This window comes from Lepisosteus platostomus, chromosome 1 (genome assembly GCF_059453375.1).
Source record: "Lepisosteus platostomus isolate fLepPlt1 chromosome 1, fLepPlt1.hap1, whole genome shotgun sequence".
Taxonomy (NCBI): Eukaryota; Metazoa; Chordata; class Actinopteri; order Semionotiformes; family Lepisosteidae; genus Lepisosteus; species Lepisosteus platostomus.
The window spans coordinates 2,216,144-2,234,614 of NC_142611.1; the positions used below are offsets into that span (position 1 = coordinate 2,216,144).

General features: G+C 44.5%; 1 protein-coding gene across 10 annotated transcripts in view; it reads right to left on the reverse strand.

The window, feature by feature from the left end:
- mtus1a (microtubule associated tumor suppressor 1a) overlaps window positions 1-18,471 on the reverse strand; it is a 71,570-nt gene that overhangs the window by 21,125 nt on the left and 31,974 nt on the right. For 9 of the 10 annotated variants that reach the window (XM_088634663.1, XM_088634927.1, XM_088634830.1 and 6 more), the window contains 2 exons: window positions 16,011-16,118; window positions 2,077-2,294 (listed from right to left, as the gene is read on the reverse strand). In XM_088634663.1, the coding sequence (XP_088490789.1) occupies window positions 2,077-2,294; window positions 16,011-16,118 (326 nt within the window). Of the gene's footprint in view, window positions 1-2,076; window positions 2,295-12,523; window positions 12,961-16,010; window positions 16,119-18,471 lie in introns of those variants that run through there. The other variant, XM_088635189.1, reaches the window with a different exon arrangement.

Here is an 18,471-nt window from a genome sequence, read left to right on the forward strand (position 1 = left end):
GTCCCTGTTTTTCACCACTTAATCAAGGACAATTCTATAGTTAGGCTACTCCAACATGACTAAGGGGTCAAAAATAGCACTGTGCCCTGAATCCCCTCCAACAACAGCACACACTATTGAAGGTTAACAGTCAAAACAGCAAGTAAGAGAACTGAATCAGAACAAACAACAGCGAGAGGAAACATTTCAGTACAATGCTTCATCTAAAAGATATCTAGACGTTAATATATACACAGAAAAAATGAATACAACTCAAAATATATTCAAGCATTTTACACAATACTACTAGGGGCTAACTTAAAAGCATTAAGAACTGAATAATGTTGCAACAACAGACAACAAAGATTTTAAACCTCTCAAACAAATTCAGTCATTTAAATCTATAACTTACATGAGACAAGTTCTGCATATCATATTTAAGCTATGGATACTGATGGTTTATATAAAAAAATCCAAACGGGATTTTTGTCCTTGATCGAATTCACTTAAGAATTTCAGCATTAAACCACTCATGAGTGATGAAATTCCCCAACCAAAAGGTGCTTATATTCAGAAAGTTGTTTTATAAATGGAGCAAAGTAATTATTTGGGATTAAATGGGAAAATGAGCTCTGGGCTATTCCACATGCGGGGGGAACTTTAAGTGCAGAGGCAAGATTTGTAGATTTCATTTAGGGGCAGAGCTGGATATTCACTGTGGTGAATGTAAACAGCTGGAAGGAACTGCAGACTACTTCGCAAGCTTTGCCTTAGAAATAACACTGGAGCATTTTTAAAGGGCAACTTCACTGCTTCTATACCCACACACTATATATTCCCAGCTCTGCTCGTCAACACGATTGACATCCTGGCACCAGCACAGGCGTGGTGCCTTCTCCACTACTGAACTGAAAACACCTGCAGTGACAGAAACGAAACAATGTGCGATGGCAAACAAACATCAGCACATCAGTACAGAACACCACGACTAATATAGCACTACTACCACTGGACAGCAGGAAGCAAAAGTGCTCTAGTGCATGTCAAATTAATTCAGAATGATTATAACACTCAGAAAACACGCGCTGCAATAATTCTCACGCCACCCAGTCGGTGCTTCTCATAATAAGTCAATTTCAGCCCAGCAACCCTTGTGAGGAGACACTTCCTCTTAAGAAGCACCACCCTTGAGTGGTAAATCGCCTGAATCTACAGTTTTACATCCATAAATTAAATCCAGTTTCACAGCCTGCAGCAGAAGGGCCTCAGTGACTCTGCGACAGCATGAAGTCAGCAAAATATACTCTTCACCCCTGGCAGATCGGCAGTTTCGCCGAGTAGAAAACAGACATATAGGATGTCTTGCATAATAGCGTTTTCGTCCTGCACGGACAAAAAAAAAGGCATGTGGGGAATGTGCAACTCTCCAGCCAAACATGATCTCATCTCCCTCTGCCGATCGGGCCTCACTCTTAAAGAAACACTGGCGGAGGGAGACTTGTGTTGTAGCAACAGCATAACAAAATGGCTGGACAGAGGCAGATGAAAGCAAGCAGCCCAGCCAGCAAGAACATCTGACTCGATGACACTCTCTGGGGAAACTCCGGTTCAAAGCAGCGCTTCAGCCATGACAGGTCATCATCCGAACACGCCGAGAGAGACAAGAAAAATCTGCTGTTTTCAGGCAGCGGCAGGCCAGTCAGAACCAGAGTTTCAACAATGTGCTTCATGAACATCAGCAGCGCTTTGAAAAAACCTGGCCCTGTTATCTGCAACATGCTCTACTGAGGGAACAAAAAGCAAAACCCAAAAAGAGAGCAAGACTGTACACGAAATGTGTTTGTCAACTAGGTGAGCCTCTTCTTTTTCCCTACCGCAGATAAGAGGGGTGAAAAGAAACAACTGTTTTCCAAGGTAGAAACACAAGTGTCAACAAAAATTAACTAGAAAACACTCCTACCGGCAACTGCAACACAGCTGTCCAGACCGTGAAGCCAGCAGCCTGTGCGCAGGCTGCAACCACAAGCGACGCCTCACCCTGCGAGATCTGGTCTACAACCCGGGCGGAGAGAGAAACCCGGCGCGCCGCGTGCTCACCTGCGCCAGGACGTGCTGCACCACCAGCGCCACGGCCTCGAACCTGGAGTCGCTCGCGGCCAGCAGGGCCCTCAGGCGCTCTGCGCGCTCGCCGCTCCTCTCGCACTGCGTCCGGTAGTGCGCGACCCCCAGCGCCCGCGACTCCGCGGGCAGCGGGTCGGGCGGGCCGGCGGCCTGGGCGGGCCGGTCCCGGGGGCTCTTCTGCCGGGCCCGGTCCACTGCAAGAGAAGAGCCGGTTACAGGGGCCGCCTCGTCCAGCATCCCGCCCGCGGCCGCTGCGTCTGGGCTGGCGGGACCCGGGCTCCCGCCCGTCTAGCAGGGCATCGAGACCGGCTCCTGCATCAGCTGATCCTCCTAACTGTGTTACGACGCGCAACAGAGCAGCAGCCCGACCCCACTGGAAGCTCTGGCAAGATTTATTGAGCAATTACAAGCCATAAGGTAGCTTCATTTCCTAGCGCATAATGGAACCACGAATGAGATTATCTCCATTTGGACAGCGAATATCCCTCTCTGCAGACGCTGCTGTCAGTGCGCCTTATTTTAGCAGAGCCCCGTCACAGTGGTTTTGATTTACATCAGCCTTATAAATATAACACCGGGGGCATCATAACGGAATGGATTCGGCTAATAGGAGTGTTCGTACTCCTACTGGAGAGCAGAACCACAGCACTTTGATCCCGTTGACCTAACGGTAATTAATGAAGGGTTCACTTCAGCGTGTATTAATGATCCGTTTTGCCAATTTGAGCTTCGCATAGCGTTTGTGCCGTCGAAGCAACGTGCCGGTATCAAGCAGCTCAAACGGCAACATTCAGGCTGAGATAACTGAACAGATGAGATCTTCAAGTCAATAATAAAGAGGGTTCCCTCTCCTGCTGGGAAAACAGTGGGTGCAATCGCATACACTGGCATTCAAAACTGCTGGGTCACCCCCAAAAAATCTGAATAGAAATACATCTAAGAGGAAAATTCAGCATATTATAGTTCATTACTAAAATACTGACATTTGCAGCAATTAGCCATTGCTTTAGTGCACACTTATTAAAAATTCTCTTGCTTCCTTATTAGCAATCAAGCTGCACATACTATATGCCTTCTGTAAGACAGCCTCTGCACGACATCAAGGTCTGTTTCCCACTGGTCTTCAATGTCAAGGAGCATTTTTACGCTATTTGCAAACTGAACATGTTTATCTCATCCTGCAACAAATCAGTAGGATTAAGACCACTGAGCAAGACCAGAAGTTGATTTTTTTTCCTACAGATTAAAACAATTAAGACTTAATTGAGCAATGCATTTGACATCCCAGTTATGCTGAGAATCAGAAGTTGCATTCTGGGGAAGTATTACACATCACCGGGGAATGAAACTGAACAAAAGCCCACATTCACAACATTTCCAGTTTAAGCACTTTCAAAATAACCCCAAACCTTCATTTTATCTACTCCCCTTTTTACCGTGGGCAGTATGCAACATTTTCACTGCCTCTTGTTCTTCACACAAAATGCACCATGGTTTTTCCTCACAGAGGTCTGTAACACCCCAAAGCTGTTTTATCTCTCTTTGCAGCCTGATGCCCATTTTAGCCACTTTCTCAGGAAAGGCTGGTTTGCTTGCAGCTCTTTAGGTCCAAGACCGTTTGTAAAGTTTCATCTTCAAGAAACTGATTTATCCAACTCCTTGGACAAAAAAACTCTAATGAATTAAAGAGGAGTTTAGAAACAGATACTTGAACTTTCAAATAGTCTGTCTTTTAGGGCTTTAAGCCTTTTACTATGGCCACTTTTGTTTCCTGCCAGAATGTCCAATTCCCGATTCCGATTATGGGCTGCACTCCAACTGTTGAACTACTCTGCGTTCCAAAACGTTGAGCTACCCTGCAATTTCTCTTCGAGAACGGCATTCTTCTCGAGAGGTAATTATGGATACAGAGCTATCTTAAATCGACATTGTCAATGACTTCCGTTACATTCCTGCTTAGTACAAGCAGCACGCCATGGAGAACTGTAACATGAAACCTCAGAGCTGCTCAGTGTAACAGAAGACAGCCGTCAGGAGTGAAGTACGTTTGTGAAGCCACAAACCATTCCATTGGCCACAGTCGCACAAACGCCCCAGGATGACAACGTGTAGGTGAAGGGTTTGTTTTTACAAGCAATAGTGACCTTACAGGCACAGCTCAACTAAACCTAAATTATATTAATTTGAAAGAAAAACAGAGGTTTTGAAACGGATACACTGGTATGTTTAGGAGTTCAGACCCTGTGGAAATGGTGTGCGATATATTTGAACGGAATATGAGCATTACCAGCACAAACACATTCAGACACACAAAGAAGCTGACATCTCAACACATGTGGCGGCTTAGAGAGGATGTGCTCAGGAGGGGAAAAAAAAAAAAGTGATCAACTGTTGCTTCATTCATCTGAGGTGTCCATGTGCTCTCGGACGAATCGATGACTTACAGCAATTCCTCCTATCCCGGCCGGAATTCATTCACATGGTGCAGGTGTCCCAGGGATTTTGATCACTAGCTCAAGTGTTTTCCAATTACTAGATGTAAGAAAGAAGCTTGCCTTAACTTGAACTTTGAGAAAGACCAAACAATCATACTACCAATTTAAAACCTCACATGAAAAACACCTCCTGCACCACAGAGCCCCATCACAGAAACAATGGGATACTGTACTGCTTTGTTCCTCCCACCAAAGAAGTATCCCAAGCCCAGCCTGGCCAGAGGCACAAGCAGGTTCCCAAGTACAACTCTGCTAGGAAGGTAACAGGACAGTGCCAGTTTAAATGGCAATAGGGTATGAATACATAATCCCTGATTATGTTTTTCACTTTTTTTCTCAGTCAGATTCAGAAAACACCCCCCCCCCCCCAAAAGAAGGTAAGATGGCTAATTTCCCTCACACCTGAAGAAGACTCCACAACTGAAACGTTATTTTCTTTCTTCTCTTTTCAGCATGGAATAAACCTATTACTTGTTCCTCAACTTCAGAAAAATGGCACTTACAAACAAACCGAGGCTACAGTATAAACATTCTGTTTTGCATTGCTCAGAAGAAATCGCCCATTGATTTCCATGTGGATATTTAATTTTCTTTTTAGCTATGCAAAGCTCTCCCTTGGGAGAAAACTACTTTAAAGAATAAGCTTCAATTTACTAAAATGCGTCCTTGAAGTTCTTTGGTTCCACCCACAATGCAAACAGAATGAGCTGGCTTATCTATTTGTACTAGGCTATAGTGTGCTTTGGACAAAGATCATTAACCAGTGCTGTCATTGGTGCTACAACACACATATATTCGGACAGTCCAGAGCCAGTGCACCCATCCAAACATCCGCCTTAAAAGTTTACTTTTTGCAGTGTTATGGAGAAAGGAATTATTTTATTCACAGTTGTAACTGCGATAGGACCAATAATTTGTTAATAAAAAGCAAAAAAAAAATCATTTCACATTAACATTATGTTACTGTATGCTGATGTAATATCTAATTTGTCGAGTGGTGATTGCATGGCCTGCACTGACCTCACTAAGTAAAATCGCAATGTTCATTATCTTTGCAATGTCCCCTATTCGCTTTCTTTTTACCTGATTACTTGAAATCTCATGTGATCTTGAAAAATCTTTTCAACTTGAAAAGTTTTCTCTAGATGTTATCAGTTTGCTGTGGATGTTTCATTTTTCTTGCTTCAAAGCATTCCTCTATTGGCCTCAAGGTAAGTGATGAAGGAGACCCCATCGTGGAATACTTGTGTGAACAAGGGAGAATGTGAAAGGTCAAGTCAAAACTCTCAAGCGCTTTCCTTCATTGTACAGTAGTTTAACTAATGCAACGGTCCTAGAAGATCCACATCGACATTGCTACAATAATTCAGACCTGCTCGATAACTATTTCGGTGAAACAAAAAAAATGTTCCTGACATTTTGAGATGCATTTAAGTATTACTTCAGATAATTCAGAAGTGTTTTCCAAAACTCAAAATGCCCAAGTTCCTTGCTTAATTAAGACTTAAACTGGGTGCATGATATTGAATGCAGTCAAGAGTGGAATGTTATAATAAGAAGAAAAAACAGCAAGAGGCTACAACAAAAGTCAGGCTAAGAGGAAACTGAATCTTTTTAGCCTTAAGTGGAGAACACTATGAGGGAACCGACTCCAGCATTCACAACCCTCAAAGGGATTGACAAACACAACTGTAACTGTTGAAACAAACAAGTGGAAACTACAGGGAAGTGCATTTAAAACCAAGAGGTCACGAACCATGAGAGCTCATCCCCATCTGAGGGAAAAAATCCGTTACAGCACTACGACTGGCAGCCTAACACTGTTTTCCTTTTGGGTCAGGCAGATGATTCAGCGTACACGCATTCAGTTCATTTCCTTAAAATCTTACTTGGATATGATTCATCTAAAAATATGGCTGAGTCATATCAAGGATTATTTCCAATTCGAACCAGCATGCTACAAGTAAGAGCTTATCCTTATGGTACCGATTTTGCTGAGGACCTGAAGTTTGACATTTTTGAATTTCTGTGTGTGAAGGGACTAATTCTGAAGTACACTAGAAATATAGCCTTGGTTAGAAAACCAAAACGGACTGAAATAGGTGCTCTGCACAGTATATAAAACAGCAGGCCTAAATTATGTGCCATTACTTAACACATCCAGAGACACGCAGCTGCTGAACAGATCTGGTTTACTCCATTAGCTGCGAGAGCTGCGATGGATTTTCATTTTCCAAGGATGGGCTCTGTTTCTGTGCCCTCTAGTGGAGCATTTGGAATTACAGGCTTGGCATTAGAAACTGTACTTGTTATTTCTCTCCCTCCTACTGCAGGAGAGGGAACTGTAACGGAAGGATTCAGAAAGCCTCCAGAACCGTCCCGATCCTGGTGTTCACCCAGAACACTACGGAGAGAGTAAACCTGACCTGGTACTGTTAGAACCCGTTACCGGGAGAGTTACTAGCCAACAACTGTAGTGGAACAAAGGTGGGAATATTTAAAGCTCTGCAAGGTCCTGTTATATACTAGGTTGTGAGATGTGTTGCATGTTTACAGCTAGGACTCCTGAGCTGTGGAGGAGGAGTACATGGAAACGGGCTCTTTCCACCCCATGCTGCCCCCTCAGGCACACCAGCAGCCCAATAGAGACATGAAAGTCTGACATTTGGACCTACAGGGCCAACATCACTGCTGGTTGTTTTATTGAACTTCACCAAAGATACAGAAGAGATTATGGAAGGTGGGGGGTGGGGCAAAAAAATGCATGTCCTACAGTCCTTCATTGGTTCAAGCAGCCCACAGAATGTGAGCAGGGGAGGTGCTGCATGCCTGAGCCCCCACTCGTTTTTAAAGCACGATGCAAGAGGTCGTCAAGTATTAGCCAACGGAGGAGCGTCGTGTCTTTTATTCTTTTGTGTCTGATGAACTTTGAGACATCTGTGGGGTCCAATAATTAGAAAAGGGCAAGGCAGCCTGCTTCCAGGTTAGCAGGAGGGCGTCCGGGCAGATCTCGTGAGGCCTCGCCCCGCTGACATATCTCGGAAACGACACCAGGCAATAACGTCAAGAGGTGAAGGAGGGGGGCCAGTTCATCATGAGGACTGAAACGGAGCATAAACACCCAAGTTCACTCCATGTGCAAGAATAACTGCCAATGCAAAGAGGAATAACATGCACTTTATTACCAGATCCTTGAGTAGGCGTCAGCTCTGAGAGGGATAGTCTGTAGGTCTCTATCCCTGAACGTGACCGTTCTCCAGGCGTAATACTATACCCCTCAGTGGATCGTGAAAGACAAAAAGAGACCCGTAAAGCAGGTGTGCACCATGCTACCCTAGAAACCAGTGCAGATGTCCTGGGGATTAATTACGCCCAGGCACTGCAATCATAATCATCATCCTTCTGCCTGGAGACTGTCTCAATTAATCACACCGAGTCAAGAACACAGATAACACAATACTGTTTCAGCTCAGAGAGAGCGTCTACGACGTGTTCCACGTGTAGTGGAAGCATCCATAAATCATGAATGCTTCCCAAAATATATGGAATTTCATTATTCAGGAGACGCAGACTGTATAAGACTTTGTTGCTCTTTGTACGATCTCCCATGTACAATCCAGCTCCTGCAATTCACATTTACACAGCTTTAGCCGTGCACACACACACACACACACACACACACACACGTGACTCATGTAATCATAAAACTGATTCATCTGGACACGTTGAAGAAAAATATTTATGTTTTTTTTAAGTTCTGGCACGAGGAAAAAGATCCACTACAAAAAAGGAATTAAAAAAGTCAGCTGATGCAGAATTAGATACTACACAGCTTGGTCATCTTTACCTCATTAATTATTTAAGGAATCTTGAAAAGGAAAAATGTCTTTCTAATGGGCTTGCCTGTGTGAAGCATCTTCCGATAGCTATGGTGAAAGTCTAATTCTGTTACAAAACAGCACCAACGTACAGCGGTATTATGGCTCCAGTCAGTCCCTATGATACCTAAAACAGAAGGACAGCAAGACAAGCAACATTACGCCAATATAAATGATGTTTATGATATTTAGGAGGATGGATTTATATCAGCCACAGATTAAAATCAAATTTGTTTTTCTTCTGATCTCTTTCCATGGGTCTGCCGCTTGTACTGCATCTCAGCGAAGATCTTTAACTTGCAGCCGACTCCTGTACGCGGATGGCAGAACAATAAACTGAGCTGACAATAGCAGTCTTTCTGCTGTGGAGCTGGCAGGGAATGGCACCTCTGTCCCAAGGAGAGGAAGATTTGCGGGAGACAAGGACTCATTGCGATTACAGGGACATTCTTAGCACTATATTAAATTACTGGCATCCACTGAGTTAAAACGAAACTTTAAATTGAATGCAGCTCCTCAAGAGCAGCGTATTAAAGAAGCATTTTAAAGAAGCCATGAAAATCAAGTTTTTCCAGATATTTGAGAAAAATCGGGACGCTTGGTCTAGCTGAATACAAATCGAAAACCTTCCATCAGTACGAGTCTCAGGCTCCAAGAATCACTTGGTTACCATGTTTTACCATGTTTGTGCTCCATGCCCTTCGTTTACCTTTTAGATATGTATTGTTAATGTAGAAATAAAACTGGGAAGTGGACTTAGAATAAAACACCACAGCACAAAAACCTGTACCAAACCATCCTTCACACTTAGCAAAGGTTATGCAGAATTGTTTACACAATAGGAATGCAAAGACCAAAGAGACCGTACATGATCATTTTATCTTTTATCTCAGTTATTGTAAAGCATATATTACATTAAATATTTTTGTTTATATGTAAAACAATGTATTGTTATATATATATACACATTGTTCATATTTTGGGCTGACACTATACTCTTGCACAGCAAGATCAATGAAAATGGCGTGAACTGTCTATGAAAGTGATGATCCTGTTCTGTTTAAGAGACAGAGCATCTCCAGATACACTCGTTAACAAGAATTTCAATTCATACCTGCGCTTCACGTTCATAACATGGGGATATGCTCATTCTCGCTGTATAAAACTAAGGTGCAAAACTACCCAATTTTGCAGATAAGACTGTGGTGTTTAAGTAGAATGTGAACAATGTAGAACAAAATAAAAATGGATTGTTTGGCACAGAAAAATATTCATCTTTTCCACCTTTGCTTTTGAATAAGGAAAAAATGTAAATATGAGGAGAGATTGAAGAGCTTGAAATGACACTTCTTGCTGCGTTGGGTTTCAGATCATTTCCCCATGGATATCACATACTGTGCAGAATTCTCTAGCAAAAGAAAAACAGCAGGACAGTCCCATCCTGGTCTTGGAGGGCTGCGTGTCCACAGGGTACACTTACTGCACAGCACTTAAGGTGCTAAATCAGCTCATCACTGGCTGAACTGCTCCAGTTCAGCCACTTTTCCCAAAAGGTGCTGCTACTTTACAGAGACCTACTGTAGCAATCCTGCAGAGACCCTGGTCCTTCAGCACCAGGGCCAGACACCCCAGGTGTCCAGTGAAACAATCCATTATCTTCATGTGAAAGAGCGTACATTTTAAATGTCTCTTTGCCTATAAGCAATACACAGACTGTGGCATAGAGACTCGTACAGACTCTAAATGAGGATTCAAGTTGAGCGCCAATAACTGCATCATTTTGCCTGTTGTTTGTGGTTTCTTCTTGGAGAAGAAAAGAACACTGCAGGCTCTTTGAATGATGAAGTCAGGTTATTCAGCATCTCAGATTAACTGAAACCCCTCAATTAATTCTTGCTCTCATTTCCAAATGCATTACTCACTGCATATTCCCCATATCCTATCCATCTAAGGCCATCAAATATTGTCTGCATCTTTTAAATATTAATAGATTAAGGTAACTACACATATGGCTTGCTCATAGTTACACACAGGAACACCGCACTGTGTGTTTATCGATACCACTTCCCTTCTGATCTACTTATTCTGCAGCAGATTAGTTTTTTTGTAAAGATTTGATCGCAGCACTCCCTCATTAGGTGGAATTAGACTGTATTAAGATTTTATGCAATCTGCGTTTGGGGAGTATTTCAACAAAACAGTCAGCGCTGTGGGAATCAGCAGTCATCTGCAGGAAGTCCTTTTGATAGCAGCTAGAAACACAGGTACAATTCTGGATTAGATGAGGGATTCACTGGGATTATAATACCATGGAAACCAGAGTCCTTAGGTCAGTTTTAATTCCTAAAAATGATACACTGACTGATAATACCACAGGAAAAGCACGTCTTAAAGTTTTCCTGCGCGTTAAAAAGAAATTTGCAGCTTAATCCAGATTTAAGTCAAGCAGGCAGTTTGCAGCATTATACTGTAAAGACCTGTCATTACCATGGTAACGTCACCGAGCATGCCCTAAGCACGGTCACAGTATTTATTTTTACATTTCAGCACGCAGTCAAAGCGTCATGGAGCACTCAAGCAGGTTGAGGCCTCTAGTCCAGACATCACCAAGGCGAAAATCCGCCTCTGTCCTTCCGAGGTTCCTGTGGTGCTGTCTGCCCACGATACAGCCACCCTCATGACCATCTGCACTCTCCCCTTCCACCTCGGAGTCTGCCTTCAGAGATGCTCAGTTCAAGAAAACATTGGACGCTCGTGTGATACCAGTTAATGCCATTTATGCCCATGTTGTTACAGACTGGGGACTTACAGTAAACAAAATTTAAAAAAAATGAATCCATTCCAAACCGAGGAAATGGCCGTCTCTGTGGAAACAGCCTAATGGTTTTAAAATGTGGTCATTTATCATGATCATATACAGTACTCACGCTCTTTCAAAAGAAAAACAATTAGTCAGTAAGATGGCAGAAAGCACAAAAATGTGCCCCTCATCACTGAACCACCAAATATGGCTGGAAGTTTAAAGGACAGGAACTCGCTTGCCAGTACATTCTGGGGAATCTGAACAGCAATGCAAAACTACTAATCCATTCTCAGATATTTCACATCTGTTTCACCAGAATCTTTCACTGACCCAGATTGTGTTAACTCCGCGGTCTGCCCGCCACTCTGCATCACAAAACCCGAACAAAGAGCTTTTTATTTTTCTGCTTGTGTTAAAAGTACCACCGATGATTTAGATAATTACAGATCTGAGCAGAAACAAACGGTGAAGTCCCCCAAATTCATTACCATAACCAATATGAATTCAGATAATCCCCTTAAATCTTTTACAGTGTTACTTCAAATCTCTTCTAAATTACTCCTACATGAACTTTTAATAAAGTCGCTGGTCCCTTTAGAGGAACATGGAATGCCCGATACTTCCAGTTCTCCCCCCCTTCCAGAAGTATGCATTCTTCTCATATTTTCACTGCATCTCATCATAGGAGCACAATGCTTTCAGCCTGGAGATTCTGCTAAGAGAAACCGTTAGCTTTTTTTTTCCCCCTGGGTATGCATCCTCTCAAATTAACGCTCGGGAGAACGAGCAGCCTCACTTCAGCCCGGTGAACAGAGGCTCTGCTAACCTACATTCTATGCTCCAGAGAAGAAGCTCTCTAGCCCTTAAAGATGGAGCATGTAAAAAAAAAACAGCTAACATGATACAGCAGCCCTTTAAAAACACAACTACACGTTGCCTACCTTAAGATTATTTTCACTGTATTTTGTGACGGAACTTTTTTTCCTCCCTCATGTATTTAAGCACATCTTAAAAGTATTAACGAGGCAATTACCCACACGGGCTTCAGGCTGTTTCAGTTTGCATGCCGGGAGGCAGAGAAGATGCCTGAGTGATACGTGACAAACAGGTTACCATGCAGGACAAGCACAGAAAGAAAAGCGAGCATCCCGAGAGCCTCTCACACTCCTCTCACTCCCCTCTCGCCTCGCGAGCGGCACTGCCAGGCCGTGCACCCCGAGCGGCGCGACAGCGGATACCGTACAGACCTGTCTGGAACACGATCGTGCTCTTCCTGCATCCCGGCAGGAGCTGCAGGTTCCGGAGGAGCCCCTTCGCCGTCAGCCGCACGTGGATATCGGACAGGGAAAATCTCGGAGACCATAACATTTCTCTCTCCTGCTGCCGACGGGCAATACCCGACCCCCCCTCTCCGAGAAGAAAAAGCACATAAACAGCCCCGAGGCGCTACCGCATGCCAGGAGTTTCGCGCACTAACACATTCCCGAGCGAGGTCCGGGCACGGCGCTGGGGAGCCCACGGAGAAATTAACAATGGCACTCCATCACAGCAGCCCCACGCCTCGGAATTGACCGCACACGTCCTGCCGTCAGTCCTCAGGTTTCAGCACCCTTCCCCTCCGGTTCGATTCACACACAGACAAAGCTGAAGTGCATCGCTGTGTTCATCAGGCTTAGCGTATTCAGTGAGAAGCAGTGATGCTGTGGGGAGGGGGGGGGTGGGGGGTGGGAGGAGTGAGAATGGGGTCTGGAGTGGGTGGTCTTGGAGGCTGAACTGAATTTCTAATGCTCCCAGACTGAAACAGAAAAACCAACAAGCCAGCAGGCAGCAATAACCCGGCTCTACACTGACATGAGGGAAGGCAACTGGACCCCCATTCTGTAGCACAGCTGGCTGAATCGCATGCACTCACACAGCGTACAAGAGGGCCTTTATCCCCAGAAAAACGGCCGACAGCTTCCAGAAACAGAATCCAACAACACACGACACCCTCAGTAGTACGCAGACATGAGCATTTCACAATATCACTCATGATCTAGAGTAAACGGCGAAGCTTTTAAGTGCTTATTAAAATTCAGTGGATTTAGAGTGATGATGTGCCTGTGGGATGGAACGGGATTTGAGCTTACACCGTCTCTGTAGATGCCAGGGAAATGCTGGCAAAAGCGTTTCAGTCAAATATGCATCATCCTTCACACTGCAGCTGTGGAACCAGAAGTAATAAAAATGGGGCTGCTGACTGTGCCAAGAGCCCGTCCACAGCTTTCACACAAATGCCCAACTAAATGATTTATCTCCTATCCTGTGCCGCATAATCAGAAAACATTCCGGCATTCATGCTTTGCACTGATGGCCTAAAAATCATGTACAGCACTATATTACAGCAGGTTAGCATTGTGCTACATTGACTGGCTGCCAAAATGTGTTTGAATAGAATCACATCACCTACAGTACATAGAGGAATAAGAACCGATTGAATTTTGAAAGCTGTTACCTGTGTTTCATTAAAAAAAGGCAAAAAAACACTTCAGTTCAAGAACATGAACAGAAAACTAATGCGCAGACTGCAAAACAGGAAATAACTGGAATATTTCATCAGTTTTATGGGTCTCTTAAAATATAAATGTGGTGTGTGGTGGTGACAATTCCTGAAAATGCCAAGTCTAAATAAAAAATGAAGTTTAGAGTTTAGCATTGCAGGTTTTCATTCCTAGGGACGGCTCGGTTATTTATCTGAACCCAGTCTTTGCCCACTTAATCAAGATTAACACTATGAGCCGTTTATCATCATAAACTTTAAAGACGTATGGAGAGGCATAAAAAAACAGCAAATGGCAGTCACAGTGCTTTTGTGTTGCGTTTTTCCTGCCTCTGGGTCCATCATCCCAGAACTGGGGCTGGAGGAGCTCTCTCTTGAAAGATTCTCGACTTCATGTAAAGGATTGAGACTTGGAATTCACACAAAGGCTGCGAAACAGCCATACAACAGGGCACCAAGGCGCACAGATTAAAGTCGAGTTGCGACACTGCACTTTAACAAAACTGAACTGAAGGAAGGGAGTTGTATATAAATTCTGTAGCCCGGAATCTGGGTCGCTCACCTCTGGAACTGAAATCACACGCGCGTGAATGAGGAGCTTCCCGTTCCCCACATCACGCTCACGAGAGCCGAGGACAGGTGGCAAATGAGAGGCCACTCAGCCCACCAAACTGCCTGTCGTCTACAGAACACCCACGCAGAGGAACGGATTGTGCGCCAAATGCCCATCATGCAGCTGTGCGACACAACGCGATGGACTTTTCTTACGCGGACGTTTAGCTCCCGCTTCTTTATTTTGAAGCTTTGGAACTGCTGAATATCGAGGCGCCTCGCCGAGACAAACGCGGCGCCGGCGGAGGAGCAAGTACCAGCCCCCCACGCCCTCCCCTGCGCCGAGGCTGTCCGACGTTCGGCCATCTCGCGCGCTGCGAGCCCCTCAGAGCCCACAGCCCAGCTGGCGTCGGGCAGAGGACTGAAGCAGCTCCTGCTCACGATACCGCAGGCTTACCCACGATGGACCACAGGAAAGACGACCGTGTTCTGGCACACTCAAGCCCACCTATCTGAACTGGCCACCGGCACTCGGTCTCCGATGGACAACCAAACCGCCCACTGCATGGTGGGGCTCAACCAGCCACATCACAAGTTTCATCTACCTGCACCCCAGGTGTGCAGCCCATCTGCACAACACTGTCTCTGCCAGCATAGCAATCTTACATGCCCAACCATGCACTCTTTCAGAGGATCTCCTCTGCAGTGCTGCCCGATGCGAGACTGCCAATACAGTGGGATCAGACGAGGTCCACCCTGACTTTCTGAACATCCTCGTTAGGTTAAAAGCTGTTTGTGCCTCACTGTTTCACAAAAAGCAGGGAGGAATAGAGATTGCATTATGTCAAAAGCTGGATAATTCATGTTTAATTAATTCCAAATTCACTGCAACAGTATGCAAGAAAACGACATCACTGCCTGACGCTTCTAGTTTAAAATGCATGATGCTAATTCCCTTGTATGTCACAATTGTGACTGGTAGCTTAAACTATCCAGACACGAAGCGTGTTTGCTGAGTGGGTGTTTCTGAACAGACCAAGCTTTTCAGGAAAGTGCTGAGAAAACAGGGTTACAGCAGAGTTCCATCTGTCACGCGAAATTAGAAATTGTTTTCTTCTTAGTAATATTTCAAGTCTTTTAAAAAGTTTCCCTGACCTGCACCTATACCCTAGGAAACAATCCTTTCTGTGTTTTTCCCCTCCATACACTGGAATTATTTCACATAAAACCATTTGATTTTTTTACACATAAATGTAAAATAGATGCCGCTAGACCTTGAGCAGGGTGTGAGAGAATCACAGGACCTGCCATTGTAACCTGCTGTGTGACACGTTAATAAAGAGGACTTGCAACACTCATGCAGTTTTTCCCCAGCACCAACAAAACTTTAATATCAGAAAGTGTGAGAAAAAAGGAACATAAGTTTTTCTAACACCACTGTAACACTCTAAACCTGGGCGGGACAGTTTTTTAAAAATGATTTTTTTAACCCAGTTCAAGTGGAACAACAATTCTGTGAAAGAACATTCTACATATTGACTTCTGTGGACAACAGAGCGAGACTACAGCCAGCCTAGACCCTCTCATTGCAATTATACAGGCAAACACAGTACTCCAACAGAGCCACTGGAATGGAGACGTACCTGTGGGACGTACTTGTCTACTGGAAACATTGGAAGATGACTTGGGCGTTTGACTTGTCGAAGTGGCTCTTGGAGGGTTTTGAGCTTGAAAGGCTGAGGTCTTGCTTCCTGGAGAGAGCACAAGGAGCGACATTAACATGCTGATGAAGCCCTCATTACCGCTGTGAAATCCATGCATCTCCTCCTTCATATCAGTAAAATGCAGCCAGCCATCATCATTTCGGAAGCATCTCCAGTGAATTATGTACATGGAACCAAATTCATGGCTGTTCTACTATAGGAGCAAAGCCTACAGTATGCATGCATTTCACTTTACCCAACATCTGCACTGTTTAAGAGAAACTCCTGACAGTATATTCTTATAGTCCAGAAGACTATCTTACACGAACACATTTAAGTACAATAAAAAACACTTCAAACAGCCACATGAACAGACGAATGGACTTTGAATGAATGACAAGAATCCCAGTCTGAAACGGGAAATTTGTACATGACACAGTACTGGAGTTAAACCAGAAAAAGCACTAGTTTCTGGAGTAGTGCCACAGCGCCCAGGCCTGCATTAGTACAGGCAGGGATGCCAGTGCAGTTTTAAAATGTGGGGTGAAGAGTGCAGCTCCTGGGAAAGCAGGTCACATGACGACAGCTTGGAAATCCTGCCCATCATCAAGCAGGCTTGAGGCAGTGTTGCTTCCCGATGGATTGACAGCATGTCAACACTAGACTGGGTAACTACTGGATTAGTTAATGTTTCATTTTAGCACAAAAGCTATTAATGTATAATGTGTAACATCCTCACTCACCACTTCCAATACTGTACACATAACTAAGAAAGCTAAAATGTTCCTCCATAGCTCCATAGTATGGCTTTTTGTAGCCAAGGACATGCATACAGTAGGACGCCAATGTTTTCACAGCAGGGTGAAAGTGAACTCCAACATTTGCTTGAAATCAAGTTGCCCTGAACACATGAAAGGGATAACTATTACATGTTATTACAGTAACTATGCCTAATCAATGACTTTTTCTACAATGTCTAGCGGCTTTCATTGGAGTAAAGTTGTTGCAATCTTAGCACACAGCAGATTGTCTCCCACCTACAAGAAAAGGCGGTTCATCTTCCCTGTGTGGGTTGAGACAATTTCAATGTGAAACTGCAGTTTTTGGAAGGAAAATGCACCCGTTATGCAAGTGAGATGAGGGCAGATAAATAGCTTGTGTGCAAAGGACAACAGATTTGCACCTCAGCAGTACCAGTTCTCCAACAACCTAGCTAACTTTCAACTTGCGTCATGTTCCAGAGACTAACGTGGCACTCCAGGTTATATCCTGCTGAGAAAGCCCATGGCAGGCATAACTGGAAATTACTACTGAATAATTTGAGGGCAGAAAGACTGTACAACAGATACATTTCTTTGAACAGATTCACACTAGCTAACTAGAATAGTCTGACAAATTTGCATATTTAACCATAAACGTACAGACATCTTCAAAACGAGATCAGGCGAGCTTTAAGGGACCTTCTGGAGGGATTAGGGAAGCTTTCTTTGGCGTCTGTGCCACTTGCACAGCATCGCAGCATGTCTAATCATCCACAGCAGAAACGACCTCAACAGCTCAGTCATCTGCAGTGAATTACTCCGAGCTGTACCACGGATGTCAGCAAAATGCAAAACAACCTCTCTTGCCGTTTGAAAGTTGTGGATTCTGGGAAAGGGGAAAAACATCAACAACAACAAAAAAAAAAAAAACAGACCATTATACCACTACAGCTTCTGTAAAGACCCTCTGTCCTGTCTGCCAGACATTTCTTATGATGAATATCTGTTTTACTGTGACCACAGCGGGGGGGAAAAAAGAAAACAGGCGGGCAAAAGACTTTGAAAAGACCCAGAACTGCTCGGGCCAGGAGGATTAAGAAAAATTAAAATGTCATGCTGTTCTAGAAGTCTTTCGCGCACAGAAAAAAGCCTTTCCGAAACTCCCCCTCCTGCAAAAAAACACTCTCTGGTGCAAGGCAGGTGAGGCAAGACCCCCAGCACGTCTCGGCCTGTTACCAGTGACGGCCCAGGAACCAGAGCAGTGCAGAACGAGCTCCAAACCGGCTCCACGCGCCCCTCGCGCCCGAGGCCGTGGCCAGAGGTGGTTACCAACAGCATGGCGACGGCTCGCGTTAAGGCACTCCAGCCCCGGCACGCAGTCGTTCATAAAGACGTGCAAGTGACGAAGCTGTAAAAGCCCGGCACCCAGCTCAGTGTCGCGGCGCAGCTCGTCGCCACCGGTTACCATCCCTGAGCACTTTACCTTGCTCGACACCTGCGCACGCCTGAGACAGCCGTGGGGCACGCTCAAGTGGTTGCCTGGTTAGGCGCACACGTAAAGCGCGTGATAACGTTACAGACAGTACTTCATTCGCTAGTGCCCTTTTTTTTTTTATAGTTTTTTTTAGTTTTTCCTCACG